The following is a 15,399-nucleotide window of genomic DNA, read 5'->3' as shown; positions in this document are numbered from 1 at the left end:
CTGCGGGTGGTCTTGATCTACAGGGTGGCAATTTCGAAAGTCTTTATAAGGCCTTGCGTGCCATTGTTCTGGGTTCCTCCTCCCTCCTGCGTGTGGGGAGTGGGGACCCTGTTGCAACAGATCAATAAAGATCAGGCTTACTAGCTGCTTTGCTTCTCAATATTCTCTGGTTGCCCTCTGTTATTTTCTCCTACCAATAGGGAACCTATGTAAGGACTCTATATGGGCTCTTGGGTACCCCATAAGGGAAAAGGGCAATTTTTTTTTTTACAACAACCGCCACCCCCTTGCTTGCCCCCCCAAGATGAAGGCTGCGCCTACCTGGTCTCCACCGTGAAGCGGTTGGCTTTGTTCACCAGCCCCCCATCGAGCCCGGGGCCGTAGGCTCGGACACGGCTGGGGTCGCAACCCTCGGTGACCCCCACTCGGAAGGGGCTCTTGGGGACGGGGACGTCGTCGTAGGTGACTTCCACCAGGTGCACACCTGAGAAGGGCGAGAGTCGGGCACAAGCGATAAATCACTCTGAGTAAGCGAGGAAGTTGACTCTTTAATAATAATTAATAATAATATTTTTTTTATTTATACCCTGCCCTTCCTGGTTCAAAAACCGGGCTCAGGGCGGCTAACAACAAATTTAAAACACTTGTAAAATCAGCATAAAAAGCAGTATAAAAACATGAATAACAATAAAATTCAAAAATCAATTTAATAAGCATTAGGTAATCCCCAGGGCTAGCTGGCAGAAATAGTCCTACTTGGGCCAGCGAGGAGGCCAGGGGAGAATTAGCTGTGGGGTCTCAGAGCGGGTGATCTTCATAAAAGGGGAGGGGGCAGGAAGAAAAGGAAAATAAAAGATCAGGCTGGATTCAAATTAAAAGCCAGGAGGAATAGCTCTTACAGGCCCGGTGGAAGGAGGTTAAATCCTCCTGGCCCTGGTCTCCTGGGACAGAGCATTCCACCAGGTCAGAGCCACCACTGAGAAGGCCCTGGCCCTGGGGGAGGATAGTCTGACTTCCTTAGGGACCTCTAAACTATGGTTATTCATGGACCTTAAGGTCCTCTACAGGGCGGACCAGGAGAGGTGGTCCTGTAAAGCAGGACACTTTGTTCCTGCGTCTGAGATTGGATGCCAGGCCAAGACCAGACAGCCCCCTACATAAAGAAGAAGCCTCCGCCAAAGAAGATTGGCAAAACTAACTAAATAATAATAATAATAATAATAATAATAATAATAATAATAATAAATTTTACTTGTACCCTGCCCTCCCCAGCCAAAGCCAGGCTCAGAGCGGCTAACATCATACAAATAACGCAGTACAGTCATACCTCTGGTTATAGACGCTTCAAGTTGCGTTTTTTCGGGTTACGGACCGCCGAAACCCGGAAGTACCAGAATGGGTTACTTCTGGGTTTCGGGGTCGCGCATGCGCAGAAGCGCTAAATCGCGCTTTGTTCATGTGCAGAAGCACCGAATCACAACCCACTCGTGTGCAGATGCACCACTGTGGGTTGCAAACGTGCATCCTGCACGGATCACGTTCGCCACCCGAGTGTCCACTGTATACATAAAAACAGGCATCAATTAATTAAAATACTTCTTAAAATTCAGACAAATTAAAATCTGGACAAATGGCAGTTATCAGGTTAAGGCTGAGAGCAGTTAATACTTGCCAGGATCAACTGTTTTCACTGATCGTATATATTTATAAGGACCTGTGAACAGGCTGGGAGGCCTCGTTCATGCTTGTTCTTATACAAAAGGAAATAGGTCAGACCGGGCATTGGCCAAAGGCCTGGCAGAACAGCTCCACAGGCCCTGCGGAAAGATGTCAATTCCCGCAGGGCCCTAGTGTCTTGTGACAGAGCATTCCATCAGATGGGGGCCACGGCCGAAAAGGCCCTGGCTTTGGTCGAGGCCAGTCTAATTTCCCTGGGGCCCAGGATCTTCAGAGTGTTTGCAGACCATAAGGTCCTCCGTGGGGCATACCAGGAGAGGTGGTCCCGTAGGTACAAGGGTCCCAGGTCATATAGGGCTTTAAAGGTTAAAGCCAGCACCTTGAACCTGATCCTGTATTCCACCGGGAGCCAGTGCAGCTGGTAAAGCACTGGATGAATGTGATCCCACAGCAAGGACACCATAAGGAGTCTTGCCGCAGCATTCTGCACCCGCTGGAGTTTCTGGGTCAGTTTCAAGGGCAGCCCCACGGAGAGTGAGTTACAATAGTCAAGCCTGGAGGTGACCGTCATGTGGATCACTGTGGTGAGGTCAGGGCGAGGGAGGTAAACTACTGAACTATGCAGGAAAAACCAGATATTTTTGAAGCCCAAGAAGGAGAGACTTTGAGTTTATATAAAAAAGGGCAAATGCTCAATGCATTTTTTTAGGCTGTATGTACAGGTCTTAACATCAGTAGAACTTTTTAAAGTCATTTGTAATAAGATGAAGAAGGTTTTAAAAATGGTGTTATTGACGTGCGTGAACAAGTATAAAATAACGGAACCAAGAAGGGGAGGGGAGGGAAGTCAAGCATTGTGTTTTGTTTTGGTATTGGTATTGTGTTTTTTTTAAAAAAAATTCTGTTACTTTTGGAAAATCAACCAGGGCAGCCATATGGCCCTGAGCCCGATGGGATTTGTTGTCCAAAATGGCTGGACTGGCTAAAACAGATGCAAATTGCAGTCCAAAACATCTGGTGGTCACCTGGCTGGCCAAGGCCTGCCTGGCACGAGCCATCAGGGGGTGGAAGGAGATTAGAGGTGGAGGGAGACCAGGAGATTCTTACCGTCCTCGTAGGGGGTATACTGGACACGGTAGGTGCCATCCGCGTTGTCGGTGACGTACGTGTCCGTCTTGGCGCCCGAGGGGTTGATGACGCGCACCTTGGTGTGGCTGCCCCCGGTCTTGGTCAGCGAGCGGGCATCAACTGTGAAGTCGGTGGTGACCTCACGCAGAACACCTGGGGAGATGTGGGCAATAGATGTTATTTCTCTTTATTTTGTTTACTGAGTCTGCAGACCACCCTTTGTCCGTAGATCTCGGGACAGTTCACAGCATAAAAATACGAGCTCAATGGGTTCGAACTGAATGTTGGGCGAAAGATCCCTGCCTTGGAATCCTGTAGAGGTGTCAGGCTTCAGGGAAACCGATCCCTTCCCCGGTGGCAGTGAATAAGCAGATCAAACGAAAGGAGTGTTATTACCCATTAGTTTCTTTAATAATCACAGTGAGAGACAAAGGAATGCATATCCCTCTAGAATTGGCGTTGCTCCCAGTAAAGTTTTACCCCCTACATCCCCATTAATCTACCTCACTCCTATGTCGAGTAATCTGAGCTTGTTGCTCTCTGTTCTATCACTCTCACAGTCCATCTAGTCTTAGGCGAAGGGGTGGTGGTCAAGAATGTTGTCCAAAGACGCTGAATCTGCCAGCTCTCTCCCTCCCGGTGTTTCCTCTTCTATCTGTTCCCCATCCGGTATTTCCCAGCTACTGCCTTCTGAACTGTGCCCCTCTGCAAACCACTGTTCTAAATCCATACTGTGCTCCTGCCCTTGGGAAGGTTCAAGAGAAGGGGGGGCGGTTCCCACCATTCCTCCTCAGTCCAGCCCCTGACAAGGAGGTAGGACTGGATGCCCCCTGTGGTCCCTTAAGGTAAAGGGACCCCTGACCATTAGGTCCAGTCGTGGCCAACTCTGGGGTTGCAGTGCTCATCTCGCTTTATTGGCCGAGGGAGCTGGCGTACAGCTTCCGGGTCATGTAGCCAGCATGACTGAGCCACTTCTGGCAAACCAGAGCAGCTCACAGAAACGCGAGCAACTTTTCCTTCCCGCCAGAGTGGTACCTATTTATCTACTTGCACTTTGATGTGCTTTCAAACTGCTAGGTTAGCAGGAGCACGGACCAGACAACAGGAGCTCACCCCGTCGTGGGGATTCAAACCGCCGACCTTCTGATCAGCTCTGTGGTTTAACCCACAGCGCCACCCGCGTCCCTTGTGGTCCCTTACAACTCTGCAATTCCACGATCCCGCAAAGGATACCTCTCGGCTCCACTCCCGGCCCGAAGACCTTGACGTTGCTGGTGTCCACCGCGGGGTCGACGTTGACGCGCGCCGGGAACTTGGGGACGGGGTGCCCGCCGTATTTGATGGTGATGGTGTAGGTGCCCGGGAAGGATGGGATATAGGTGATGCTGTAGGTGCCGTCGCTGTTGTTCTGGATGAGCACCTCGGCCTTGACGCCCGAGTCCGATATGATCTCGATGGTGAGCTCGGCCTCGCCCGCCTTGGAGCAGTCCACCATGAAGGTCGCCACCTCACCCACCTTGCCGTGCTCCAGGCCGGGCCCGCTGGCCGTCACCTTGGACGGGTCGAAGACGGGCTTGATGTCCGCCTTGAAGGGCGAGCCGGGGATGTGGGCGTCCGCAAAGAGGATGTTGATGGCATACTCGCCGGGCTCGGTGGGCAGGTAGGATACAGAGCAGGAGCCGTCGCCGTTGTCCTGGCACTCAATCTTGGCCTCGCATGGACCCTCCACCGTCAAACCCAGGCCCCCCATGCCAGCCCCCTTGGTGTCGATGGTGAAGGGGGCTGGCTTCCCCACAAAACCACCCTTCAGCCCAGGGCCATAGGCGCACACCTGGAAGGGAGCAAACGGGATTGGGGCAGGGTTAGTAACTCAGATACAGTGGTACCTCAGGTTACATACGCTTCAGGTTACAGACTCCGTTAACCCAGAAATAGTGTTTCAGGTTAAGAACTTTGTTTCAGGATGAGAACAGAAATCATTCTCCGGCGGCGCGGCAGCAGCGGGAGGCCCCATTAGCTAAAGTGGTGCTTCAGGTTAAGAACATTTTCAGGTTAAGAATGGACCTCCGGAATGAATTAAGTACTTAACCTGAGGTACCACTGTCTTATAATAATAATAAATAATTTTATTTATACCCCGGCCAGAGCTGGTCTCAGGGCGGCTAACACCAGTAAAATTACAGTAAAAACATAATGGAGGGTGCAATTTAAAATACAGGTTAAATTGCAGTTTAAAATGCAGCCTCATTTTAATAGTAGCCCATAGATCAAGACCATAAGGGGAGGGAAACATAAGGGTCAGACTGAGTCCAAACCAAAGGCCAGGCGGAACAGCTCCGTCTTGCAGGCCCTGCGGAAAGATGTCAAGTCCCGCAGGGCCCTGGTCTCTCAGGACAGAGCGTTCCACCACGTCGGGGCCAGTACTGAAAAGGCCCTGGCCCTAGTCGAGACCAACCTAACCACCTTGTGACCTGGGACCTGCAAAAAGTTGTCATTTGTGGACCTTAAGGTCCTCCACGGGGCAAGCCATATGGGTAGCATGTTATCAATCTACGACGGGGTGGAAGGTTCACAGGCTAGGAAGGACTTGCTCACAAATTGATTGACAGCTGCACAAATTATGATAGTTAGGCAGTGGAAGGGGCAAGCAGAATCTAAAATGGAAGAATGGTACAAAGAGGTGTGAGATATAGCTATTAACGATAAATTAACATGTGCCATGCTAATCTTTTCTGTACCATTCCAATTTTAGTATATGTGCTGCCGAAGTTTGTAGCAGGATTACAAGAAGTTTTCTAAGAAGGAACGTATGAAATATTGCAAGGAAGGCTATGAGGAGAGTCATTAGTTAAGATAATTAAAAGTAATACTGAAATTAAGAAATGTAAATGAAGTGGGAAAGATTCGGAAATTTTCAGATGTGACTGATGGAAGTCAAATAATTGTATAAGATATGAAATTATGTGAAGTGATTATTGAAAATATGTTATATATATATATGATCAATTAACATGTGCCATTAAAGTAAGACAGGGAATATGCGGGAGTAATGATTTTCAGGCGATACGGAGGGTGTTTGCAGAATTCGTACTGTTAAAACAGAAAAGGGTGTAACGATCGCAAAAGGTGTTGAAATTTCGGGAGGTTGGAGAGTTACAATGGAACGGTCTCAGTGGTGAGGTGCACTTTTTCATTCATATTTGGTGTTTTTACATGAGTAGAATGTGTCCTTTTATTTAAAATGCATCTCCGGGTTATTTGTGGGGCATTGGAATTCGTTCATTTTCCAAAATATAGTCCGGCCCCCCCCACAAGGTCTGAGGGACAGTGGACCGCCCCAGTGACATAGCATGGGTTGTCTGCACCCGGGGCAAGGCAAGTAATTTGCACCCCCTAACCCATGGATTTGCGCCCCCTAACCCTACCCCCCAGATATTGCGCCCGGTGCGGCCGGCCCTCCTGCACCCCCCACGCTACGCCACTGGACCGGCCCCCTGCTGAAAAAGTCTGCTGACCCCTGATCTAGACCCCTATCTACCCTCTGTGCTCACCTTGGACGGGTCTGGGGGCATGACGGCCTCGACAGCAAAAGGGCTGCCCGGCACGGGGTGCCCATCGTAGGTGATGTCCACTTTGTAGGGTCCCTCCTCAGGCGGCATGTATTTCACAGTGTGGATGTCGTTGGCGCTGCCCGTCTCCACCTTGCAAGGGATGGGGCGGCGGGAGGGCGAGCTGATCTTCACGTCCACCTGCCCTTGGCCCCCGGCTCCCTTCGTGTTGATGGCAAATTCCTGGTCGCGACCCACGTCCACCTCTGCGGGGAGGGCGGGAAAGAGTTAGTTGGGAGAGGGACATTAGGAAGACAAGAGGGTTTTAGCCATAAGAGAGTGGAGCACAGTGCCTTTGCAGGACCTCAGCAGCCGGACGAGAGAAAACTGGCTAGACATGAGCTGCTACGTTTACCAGGACTGCCAACTTGGCCCCGTGACTGTGGCTGCCATGCAGCGTGCAAGACCCTGGCACTCAAATTTGTGGGTGCCCGGTTCCTTTCATGGGGAATTTTGTGGGTGCTCGGGCACCCGGGGCCCCAGGGAGTTGGCACCTATGCCAGGCAGCTCAACCCAAAGCATAATTATAATAATATATTATAATTTTAATTTATTAGTTGTACACTGCCCATCTGGCTGGGTTTCCCCAGCCACTCTGGGCAGCTTCCAACCAAATATTAAAAATACAATAGTCTGTTAAACATTAAAAGCTTCCCTAAACAGGGCTGCCTTCAGATGTCTTCTAAATGTCAGGTAGTTGTTTATCTCTTTGACATCTGGTGGGAGGGCATTCCACAGGGCAGGTGCCACCACCGAGAAGGCCCTTGCCTGGTTCCCTGTAGCTTAGCTTCTTGCAGGGAGGGAACTGCCAGAAGGCCCTCGGTGCTGGACCTCAGTGTCTGGGCTGAACGACGGAGGTGGAGACGCTCCTTCAGGTATACTGGGCCGAGGCCGTTTAGGGCTTTCAAGGTCAGCACCAACACTTTGAATTGTGCTCGGAAACGTACTGGGAGCCAATGAAGGTCTTTCAGGACCAGTGTTATGTGGTCCTGGCGGCCGCTCCCAGTCACCAGTCTATCTGCTGCATTCTGGATTAGTTGTAGTTTCCGGGTCACCTTCAAAGGTAGCCCCACTTAGAGCAGTAGTCCAAGCGGGAGATAACCAGAGCATGCACCACTCTGGCAAGACAGTCTGTGGGCAGGGAGGGTCTCATCCTGCGTACCAGATGGAGCTGGTAGACAGCTGCCCTGGACACAGAATTTACCTGCGCCTCCATGGACAGCTGTGAGTCCAAAACGGACTGTTTACATAACAGTAAACCCCATTTATACCAGCGAGGCTTAATCCGAAGTATATAAAGGGTCATATGAGCTTTGGGTGAGTATTTTATCTCCCCTGTTTTTCTGAACTCTACATTCATCCCAGATCAGCTGTGTAGGAAAAGGCGGGGGGGGGTAGACTTCAAGGTCAAAGGGGAGGAGCCTAAAGTTTATTTAAGATTTTCCAGCATTGGCAGTCAAGTCACACTGGAGTGCCAATCATCCATAAGGGCACAGAACCAGCCTCCCCAATCCGAAGCTGACCCTTGCTGGTCACTGCCCACCCTTGACCCCTTGGCCCCACTTACTGTTGTTGAGCCCTTGCACTTTGACCTTGCTGAGGTCGAGGGGCGGTGCCACGTTCACCGGGAAGGGGCTCTTGGGAATGGGGTCCCCGCCGTACGTCACAGTCACCGCCATGTTGCCCTAAGTCACAGGAGAGAAGAGATCTGCGTCAGGCATGCGAAAGGATATGGGATGGGTACTGAATTCGCCTTAAACAGCGTGGTGTTCTGCATCGCCAACTCGGGGCACAGCCAAATGGCGGAACTCCCTGCCACATGAGGCACCAATTTGGGTGGCTTCGAAAGAGAGGCTCTCCATGGCTGCTAGACACCATGGCTGGGGAGTACACTAGACAGAGGGCGGGGGGCACGCGGTCCAACTCACCTGTTGCACGGCCGTGTACTTGACGGTGTAGGAGTAGTCGTGGTTGTCGATGATCTCAAAGTCCCGCACAACCTCTCCCTTGGTGGCGCCAGCAAAGTGGACGTCCAGCTTGGCTTTGCCAGCCCCCTTGGTGAAGACCGTAAAGTGGGTGGGCTTCCCAACCTCCACACCTGAGAAGGAAAGGCCATAGCGGGACAGAGACCCTCAGTTCTCTGGCATCAGTCTTCCCCCCTTGCAGGAAACCAAGGAGAGTGGCCCCCCATAGTTTCTCTGCTGAACCTGCAGCTTCCTGAACTGAGGCTTAAGGGGCCATCATATAATGTTTGAAGACTGGGAAAGGTTGTGGAGGAAAGGGATCAAGTTCACTGCATGTACGGTGTTAAAGGAAAATATTATGAAAATGATGTATAGACGGTACTTGACCCCTGTAAAACTAGCAAAAATATATCATAATAGGACGCGGGTGGTGCTGTGGGTTAAACCACAGAGCCTAGGACTTGCCGATCAGAAGGTCGGCGGTTCGAATCCCCGCGACGGGGTGAGCTCCCGTTGCTCTGTCCCTGCTCCTGCCAACCTAGCAGTTCGAAAGAACGTCAAAGTGCAAAGTAGATAAATAGGTACCGCTCCGGAGGGGAAGGTAAACGGCGTTTACATGTGCTGCTCTGGTTCGCCAGAAGCAGCTTAGTCCTGCTGGCCACATGACCCGGAAGCTGTACGCCGGCTCCCTCGGCCAGTAAAGCGAGATGAGCGCCGCAATCCCAGAGTCGTCTGCGACTGGACCTAACGGTCAGGGATCCCTTTACCTTTACAGTAGTCTGTATGGGAGTACATTGTATTTAAAAATGGGGTATCAGAGTTTTTTGGGGGGCTAACCAGGCTGGGATAGCTGGGATAGCAGGCTTGTTGGGTTTTGAATGTTTTATGTAGATTTTCAATTTTGCTGTTCTGCATGGGACAATGACAATAAAGATATCATATCGTCCCTGGTCCCCATGACATCTCTAGGCGGGGCTGCACTCTTGCAGGTGATGTTTTGGGGTGGGACTCCCACTCTTCCCCACCTCTCCTTGGCCGCTGCTCACCTGTCCGGCTGAGTCCAGGACCCTCTGCCTTAACCTTGGTGGCATCGTGCGACGGGTCCACCTTGATGTGGAAAGGGCTGATGGGGATCTCCTGGAAAAGGGGAGCCAAGGAGAGAAACGGGATGAGCAAAGATCACAGCTCTCGCCCGCAAGATCATGCGCTCTATCTACCCTTTGGCCTCTGGCTACAGGAACAGGTGGAGACGCCCCTCTCTCCTTCCAGGTATCCGCCCCCCCCCCACACCTATCTTCAGAAAAAAGGGGTGTCCAGCGCTTAAGATTGCCCAGGTGCTGAGGAGAGGAATCTGGGATCGCCTGTGTCGCCATAATCAGTGCGGGATTTACATGTAAGCTAAGCAAGCTATAGCTTAGGGCCCCACTCTCTTGGGGGCCCCAAATTTTTTTTAAAGGAAAATGGGTGAGTGGTAATATGCCCTTGCAATTTCCCTCCACCAGTGCTCATCATTTTTATTACTTTAAGGTTATTATTTGCATTGCAATTCATGTGTCAGTAACTTACTTCTTTTATTATACTTCAGGGGTAGGCAAACTAAGGCCCGGGGGGCCAGATCTGGCCCAATCGCCTTCTAAATCCGGCCCACAGACGGTCCAGGAATCAGCGTGTTTTTACAAAGGTGTGCTTTTATTTAAAATGCATCTCTGGGTTATTTGTGGGGCATAGGAATTCGTTCATTTCCTCCCCAGTAATATAGTGCAGCCCCTCACATGGTCTGAGGGACGATGGACTGGCCCACGGCTGAAAAAGGTTGCTGGCCCTTGTTATACTTTAATATATTCGAGATCAGCTTTACGCGTTTAGTCCAAACATCTCAGCATGCAATCTTTTAGAGCAGTGTTTACTCATATATTCTCTGTATACCTCCTTTCTTTTTGTGTTTATTCTTTTTTTCTATTTGTTTGTTTGTTTCTTAAGTGTCTGTATGTTATTGTTCTGTATGCATGTCAAAATAAGTAATATTTTAAAACAAAAATTTAAAGGGGGGAAACTGGATGTACATTCCCGAAATCTAAGACAAAAAACAAATTTAATAAAACCTACATACAGCAAGTGTGTTTTGTGTTGTGTAGGCTCCTATGATGTAAGTCATGGCCCCTGCTCGCCTGTTCCCTAAAATATCCCTGGTTTGCTCCTTTCTATATATAGGGTGCCCACATTCTGCATGGACTGGGTGCACTGCAACATGTGCAAATGGCTTGAGATACCAATGAGGTCCACCAATTACTATATAGCATATATTCAACACAAAAATCTGCGACCATTTGTTGTTGACAAAGGACAGCTGGACTTATCAAGGGCCTCATGACCTTCAGGAGCTGAGAGCCTCATCAGACCTAAATCTGGCCCTGCAAGGACAAGATGAATGACCACATGCCATGGAGCATGGGTAGGCAAACTAAGGCCCAGGGGCTGGATGCGGCCCAATCGCCTTCTCAATCTGGCCCGCAGATGGTCGGCGAATCAGCGTGTTTTTGCATGAGTAGAACGTGTCCTTTTATTTGAAATGCATCTCTGGGATATTTGTGGGGCATAGGAATTCGTTCATTCCCCCCCAAAAAATATAGTCCGGCCCCCCACATGGCCTGAGGGACGGTGGACCGGCCCCCTGCTGAAAAAGGTTGCTGGCCCATGCTCTAAGCCTACCAGTGATTCCACCAGGAATTAAGCCCATTTCGCTTCCTTTTACCTGGTTGGCAAAGAGGACCATGATGGTGTAGCGCCCAGGACCAGGTGGGGTGTATTTGACAGTGAAGGTGTCGTTGTCATTCTTGATGATGTCAAAGTCGATGTCGGCTTCCACCGGTCCCACAACGCCGGGGGCACATTTTATACCGATGCTCACGTCCCCTGCAAAGACAGCCAAGGAGGCGCATGACAAATGAGATGCGCCAAAGGCGGCCAAGCTCTGGTCTGCACCCAGAGGTGCTGGTCTCAAATGGTCAAGGGTGGCCAGGCCCTACAGAAACCGCCTCCCTAAGCCCCACCCTTGATCCTCCTGCAGCCCAAAATCCTATGATTCCATTATTCTACCTTCATTGTATTATCATTGGCATTATTATTACAGTCGTATATCGGCTCCCAAACGCCTTGGGAGTCGAACGTTCCAGCTCCCGAACGATGGAAAACCAAAAGTGAGTGTTCTGGTTTTTGAACGTTTTTCTGGAAGCCGAACATCGGGCGCGGCTTCAGCTGTTGTTTCTGGCGTGCCTGAAACCAATCGGAAGCTACGCCTTGGTTTCCGAACATTTTGGAAGTTGAACAGATTTCAGGAACAGATTCTGTTTGACTTCAGAGGTACATCTGTACAGTGGTGTCTTGCAAGACAAAAATAATCCGTTCCGCGGGTCTCTTCGTCTAGTGGTTTTTCCGTCTTGCGAAGCAACCCTATTAGCGGCTTAGCGGATTAGCGCTATTAGCGGCTTAGCAGCTTAGCGGCTATTAAAGGCTTAGCGGCTTAGAAAAAGGGGGGAAAGCGGAAAAAAATCGCAAGACTCGCAAGACGTTTTCTTCTTGCGAAGCAAGCCCATAGGGAAATTCAACTTGCAAAGCGCATTGAAAAATGGAAAACCCTTTCGTCTAGCGCATTTTTCGTCTTGCGAGGCATTCGCCTTGCGGGGCACCACTGTACAGTGGTACCTTTGGTTGTGGATGGGACCCGTTCCAGAGCTCCCATCGGGTCCCAAGGTTTCCGGAACCATGGGGACCACTTCTGCGCATGCGCATGGCCTGGTAGAACGCCTCTGCGCATGCCGTGCGGACGAAACACTTCTGGGTTTGCCTCTTTCGCAACCCAAAGTTTACATTACCTGAGGGTAACATAAGCCGAGGTGCTACTGTATTCGTACATGCTTTTAGGACCCACCTTACATTTGCGATTGGAAGTTGTTTTTAATACTGCGTTTGAAAGTTGACCGGGACATGGGTGGCGCTGTGGATTAAACCACAGAGCCTAGGACTTGCCAATCAGAAGGTCAGCAGTTCGAATCCCCGCAACGACGGGGTGAGCTCCCATTGCTCGGTCCCAGCTCCTTCCACCCTAGCAGTTCGAAAGCACGTCAAAGTGCAAGTAGATAAATAGATCCTGCTCCAGCGGGAAGGTAAACAGCGTTTCCGTGCACTGCTCTGGTTCGCCAGAAGCGGCTTAGTCATGCTGGCCACATGACCCGGAAAAACTGTCTGCGGACAAACACCGGCTCCCTTGGCCAGTAAAGCGAGATGAGCGCCGCAACCCCAGAGTCATTCGCGACTGGACCTAATGGTCAGGGGTCCCTTTACCTTTACCTTTAAAGTTGTGACCCTGCTGCAAGACCTTAGGCTTAAGGGCGGGTAATAGATAAACTAATATTAATCAGTGCTTTTTTTCTTTAAAAACAATGTTCAGGGGTACTCTCATTTTCCTAAAGATAAAGGGACCCCTGACCATTAGGTCCAGTCGCGGCCAACTCTGGGGTTGTGGCGCTCATCTCGCTTTATTGGCCGAGGGAGCCGGAGTACAGCTTCCGGGTCATGTGGCCAGCATGACTAAGCCGCTTCTGGCGAACCGGAGCAGCGCACAAAAACGCTGTTTACCTTCCCGCCAGAGTGGTACCTATTTATCTATTTGCACTTTCTGGCGTGCTTTCGAACTGCTAGGTTGGCAGGAGCTGGGACCGAGCAACAGGAGCTCACCCCTTCACGGGGATTCGAACTGCCGACCTTCTGACCGGCAAGTCCTAGGCTCTGTGGTTTAACCCACAGCGCCATCCGCGTCCCCTCATTTTCCTACTCATATTGAAATATTGCTTCTCAGTGAGGCCAAACTTAGGTTCACAAAATGTTTAGGGGTTTGTGTACCCCTGCATACCCCCAGAAAAAGCAGTGATATTGATATTAAATCATATCAATAGCAACGCAACCCTTCTTGAAATCAGAACAAAGACCCAGAGAATAGTGGAACAGGCTCCCTCAGGACTCTCCTTCCCTTAGAGGTTTTTAAGCAGAGGTTGGACGGCCGTCTGTCATGGATGTTTTAGCCATCCATGCGGGTTGGACTAGATGACCCCTGGGGTCCCGAACTCTAAGATTTGATTATTCTAACAGCTGATGGGGACCAGATGACCCCTAAGGCAGGACGACCCAGAAGAACCCCCTGGAAACTAACCAGCTGAGCACCGTGGCGCTAAGGTCCTGGATCGAGCCCCCCCAGATTCCTGGAACACCTTCCCTGCCCTTAGACTCCAGAGAAATACTGCCAGCCCGTGTTGACAATATTGGGCTAGGCTGACCAATGGCTCTGACTCTGGATCAAAGCAGCTTCCTTTTGAGTCATGACACTCCTCTGAGGATCCTGACCTTGCCCTGCCTCGCTGCAGTCCACCGTGAAGTAGGTGGGCTCGTTGGCCTTCAGACCCGTCTTCTCCACGCCAGGGCCGTAGACCTTGACTTTGTCGGGGTGGCTGCCTTCGCCAACGGCCACCTGTAGGGAAGAAGAGGGAGGATTAACACGAAAGGTTTAGGAGAGTGGTGTGACTTCCTGTACGGACAGAAGCGAAGGACAGTCTTGGGGGAAGTGCATCGCGCAGTTAGCTTACGGAACTCGCTGCCACTAGATGTGGCAGCGGCAGCAAGGTTAGGGAGCGTTTAAAGATAATTAGGCTAACATGTGGGAAATGAGAATTTGACCGGTTGCTATTCGCCACCAGAGCTCAGTGGTGCCTCCATGGTCCGGGGCAGGTACTGGGTCAGTCAACAGTGGAAGCTATTATAACACCAGTACAGATAGCAAAAATGTACAAAACCAGGTCAAACCTATGTTGGAAATGTAAAGAAAAGGAAGGGACTTTTTATCATATGTGGTGGGAATGTTGAGAAATTTTTAAAAATTGGGAAATGATATGTAATGAATTGAAAAAAATGTTTAAAATTACATTTGTAAAAAAAACCAGAAGTATTTTTGTTCGGGATTGTGGGACCTGCCAAGGAAAACAAAGAATTTATTTATGTGTGCAACAACAGCAGCAAGAGTCTTGATACCACAAGGATGGAAGAATGAGGAAACCCCGACAAAAGAACAGCGGCGAGAGAAATTGACGAACTACGCAGAGCTGGCTAAACTAACATATAAATTGTGAGACAAGGACAACTGTGACTTTAAAGAAGAATGGGAACTTTTCACAAATTACTTAAAAGGACAACAAAATGAGTTGGACTCCTTGGCAGGTTTTGAATAAACATACACAAATTGATTGATTGATTGATTGATTGATTGATTGATAACATGGTAGACAGATAATGTAAGGATTTGTATAATTTTTTTCACATGCAGAGAATAATACGTGCTGAGAAATCAGAGTGGGGGGGGGAAGGAAGGGTTTGGGGGTGGGGAAAAGGGGGAGAAAATAATGAAAACAATGAATATGATATGTTTTGATATGTTGTTATGTTGAAATTGCTAATAAAAACATATATATTTCACGGAGGGGGAATTACCCCCAAGGTCTCCGCTTTGGCACCGGGCAGTGCCCCCTCCCTATCTCTGGGGTGTGTCCCCCCCCCCACAGACGGAGTGATTGACAGAGGAAGAAGGAGATTGACAAGTAGGAAGGTGCGCAGAGGAGGGCAACCCAGATGATCAAAGGTCTGGAAACCATGCCGGATGAGGAATGGTCGAAGGAGCCGGGTAAGTTTAACCCGGAGACCGAAAGGAGAGCCATCTTCAAATATCCGAAGGGCTGTCCCATCGAAAATAAAGCAAGCTTGTTTTTCTGCTGCTCCGGAGGGTAGGACTCGAACCCGTGGCTTGAAGTTGCAAGGAAGGAGATGACAGCTAAGCATTAAGGAAGAACTTTCTGGCCGTAAGCGCTGCCCGACAGTGGCCTTCCTCAGGAGGTGCTGGAATCTCCTTCCTTGGAAGTTTTGAAGCAAAATCACTTTCCAGGGGTTCTTTGAGCTGCGATTCCCGCATTGCAAAGCGGGGT

At 50.0% G+C, this 15,399-nt stretch overlaps 2 protein-coding genes across 5 annotated transcripts in view; one reads left to right on the top strand and one right to left on the bottom strand.

The window, feature by feature from the left end:
• Nucleotides 1–15,399, bottom strand: part of FLNC (filamin C) — a 115,709-nt gene that overhangs the window by 37,310 nt on the left and 63,000 nt on the right. For all 4 annotated transcript variants that reach the window (XM_081926652.1, XM_081926653.1, XM_081926654.1 and 1 more), the window contains 9 exons: nucleotides 13,775–13,898; nucleotides 11,130–11,290; nucleotides 9,424–9,514; nucleotides 8,342–8,511; nucleotides 7,981–8,098; nucleotides 6,357–6,619; nucleotides 4,039–4,636; nucleotides 2,785–2,958; nucleotides 322–484 (listed from right to left, as the gene is read on the bottom strand). In XM_081926652.1, coding sequence (XP_081782778.1) covers nucleotides 322–484; nucleotides 2,785–2,958; nucleotides 4,039–4,636; nucleotides 6,357–6,619; nucleotides 7,981–8,098; nucleotides 8,342–8,511; nucleotides 9,424–9,514; nucleotides 11,130–11,290; nucleotides 13,775–13,898 — 1,862 coding nt within the window. The remainder of the gene's footprint in view (nucleotides 1–321; nucleotides 485–2,784; nucleotides 2,959–4,038; nucleotides 4,637–6,356; nucleotides 6,620–7,980; nucleotides 8,099–8,341; nucleotides 8,512–9,423; nucleotides 9,515–11,129; nucleotides 11,291–13,774; nucleotides 13,899–15,399) is intronic.
• The window catches only part of LOC309378669 (interferon-induced protein with tetratricopeptide repeats 5-like), a 191,789-nt gene that overhangs the window by 123,201 nt on the left and 53,189 nt on the right, over nucleotides 1–15,399 (top strand). The window lies entirely within an intron of this gene.

The sequence above is a fragment of the Podarcis melisellensis genome (assembly GCF_964234715.1).
Source record: "Podarcis melisellensis genome assembly, chromosome: 10".
In the NCBI taxonomy this organism is placed as follows: Eukaryota; Metazoa; Chordata; class Lepidosauria; order Squamata; family Lacertidae; genus Podarcis; species Podarcis melisellensis.
This window is presented reverse-complemented; position numbering and strand designations above follow the sequence as displayed.